This window comes from Coptis chinensis, chromosome 5 (assembly GCF_015680905.1).
Source record: "Coptis chinensis isolate HL-2020 chromosome 5, ASM1568090v1, whole genome shotgun sequence".
Lineage (NCBI taxonomy): Eukaryota > Viridiplantae > Streptophyta > Magnoliopsida > Ranunculales > Ranunculaceae > Coptis > Coptis chinensis.
In genome coordinates, this window is record NC_141460.1 from 35,488,113 (window position 1) to 35,489,963 (window position 1,851).

A 1,851-nucleotide genomic window follows, 5' to 3' on the forward strand; every position below is an offset into this window, starting at 1 on the left:
CCAAGAAATCATTACTTGCATCTGTTCTTGTTCCTCTTGGCTTAGTGTTTCCCTTGGCTGTATACCTTCCAGTTCAGTTAACCTTACCCTCTGCATATCCTCTGGACTAAACAGCATCTTGTAAAATTTCACACATTCCTCTCCTATCTCATTTATGTCTTCTAATGCTTTCCCTTGATCATCTTTTAAGCATGTAATTCTATTCGTGCTCCTTCTTGCCTTAACTGACTTGAAGAAATACTCTGTGTTATTGTCCCCCAGTGTTATTACTTTATCCCTCGATTTTACGCTATACACGGCTCCTCTTCTATGGCTTCTTTCACATACTCGCCTATTGCTTTTCTTTCTTCCCTCATCAGTACTTGATTAATAGGGTCCGTTTGTAGCTTTGTTTGCACCTCTAACATTATCTCCTTTGTTACATCTGCCCTTGTTTGCCTTTGACTTCGTTTCTCTCTATTCCAAGTAACCAAATCCATCTTCACATTCTTCAGGCGTTTCATGAACGTATACATCGGATTTCCCACAGCTTCTATTGCCCATGCCCTCTCTACAGTTTCCACAAATCCTTCTTCTTGGACCCAGTAGTTGAAGAATCTAAACATCTTCTTCTTATAATTCCTCTGTGTCAGTTTGTAGACCACCATTGGTGTATGGTCTGATATAGCTCCCTGATTCAGAAATTCAGCTTGTGTGTCTCCAAACTCAGTCATCCATTCTGCATTCACTAACACTCTATCTAGTTTCCTCCATGCTCTGTTCTCTTGCTTATTACTCCATGTGAAGAAGTGGCCTTTGTATCTCAAATCCACTAGTCCAGCCATCGTTACACAATCCAATAGGTCTTGGAAGTGTAATGTTCTTGTGTCTGCCCCTCCAGTCCTCTCTTGGGCACTAAGCACTGTATTAAAATCACCTAATACTATCCAAGGTAGAGTAGTATCAGAGATGTTCACTAGTTTATTCCATAATTCTCTTCTGATGCTCATGCTATTTGATGCATATACCATAGTCACCATTAACTTCTTCCCTGTATTCAGCGTACACTCCATAGTTATACTTTGGTCATCTTTTAGAATCAAAGTCATCGTACATTCATGTGAATTCCAGCACAGCCAAATCCTTCCCAAGTTATCACTGTTGTAATTATTCTCGCAAAGCCATCCTGTACATGCCTTGTTCAGTACTGCCTCCATATTTACTTCCTTCACTCTTGTTTCCAGCATCCCCATTATGTTAAGTTCAAACTTTCGAATGAGTTCCTTCACTTCATATTGTTTGAATTCTTTATTAAAGCCTTGCATATTCCAACACCCCATGCTTATCATTGATATTTATCTTGATTTTCCAAGGGACTAAATCTGTTCCCTTCTTTCGGTATTTCTATCTTTTCTCTTGCCGCCTTTGCCCTAGTTGTTATAGGTATTGCTCTGAATGTCCCCTGCTTTGTACTTCTGTTTTGTTCTTTTTTGCTCCCTTGGACTTTCGTGATTTTTGAGCTGCCACTCTTCGCATTCTCTCTAGCTGGCTCTGCTGGCTTTGGCTCGATCTCTTGTACATCATCTTCCTCTTCACTTCTAGCACCCCCACAGTCCTTATCACTTCCAGCAACCTCACTTTCCTTGTCACTTCCAGCACCCTCACAGTCCTTTTCACTTCCAGCACCCTCACAGTTCTTATCACTTCCAGCAACCTCAGCTCTTTCAGTTACTTCATCACTTCCAACAGCCATATTTTTTGTTTTGCATCGATTTCTCTTACTTGGGGAGTGCCATTCACCCTCTTCCTGTATATCATGCACCTCTTGAACCTCCTGATCATCCTCATTCTTTTTTCCTTCCTTTATGTTTT

At 40.8% G+C, this 1,851-nt stretch overlaps 1 protein-coding gene across 1 annotated transcript; it reads right to left on the reverse strand.

Annotated features, from left to right (window-relative positions):
- Positions 1–284: 284 nt before the first annotated feature.
- On the reverse strand, positions 285–1,319 carry LOC147497398 (uncharacterized). Its single transcript, XM_086562870.1, has one exon. The coding sequence runs from the start codon at positions 1,317–1,319 to the stop codon at positions 285–287; it is 1,035 nt and encodes a 344-aa protein (XP_086418996.1).
- Positions 1,320–1,851: the final 532 nt, after the last annotated feature.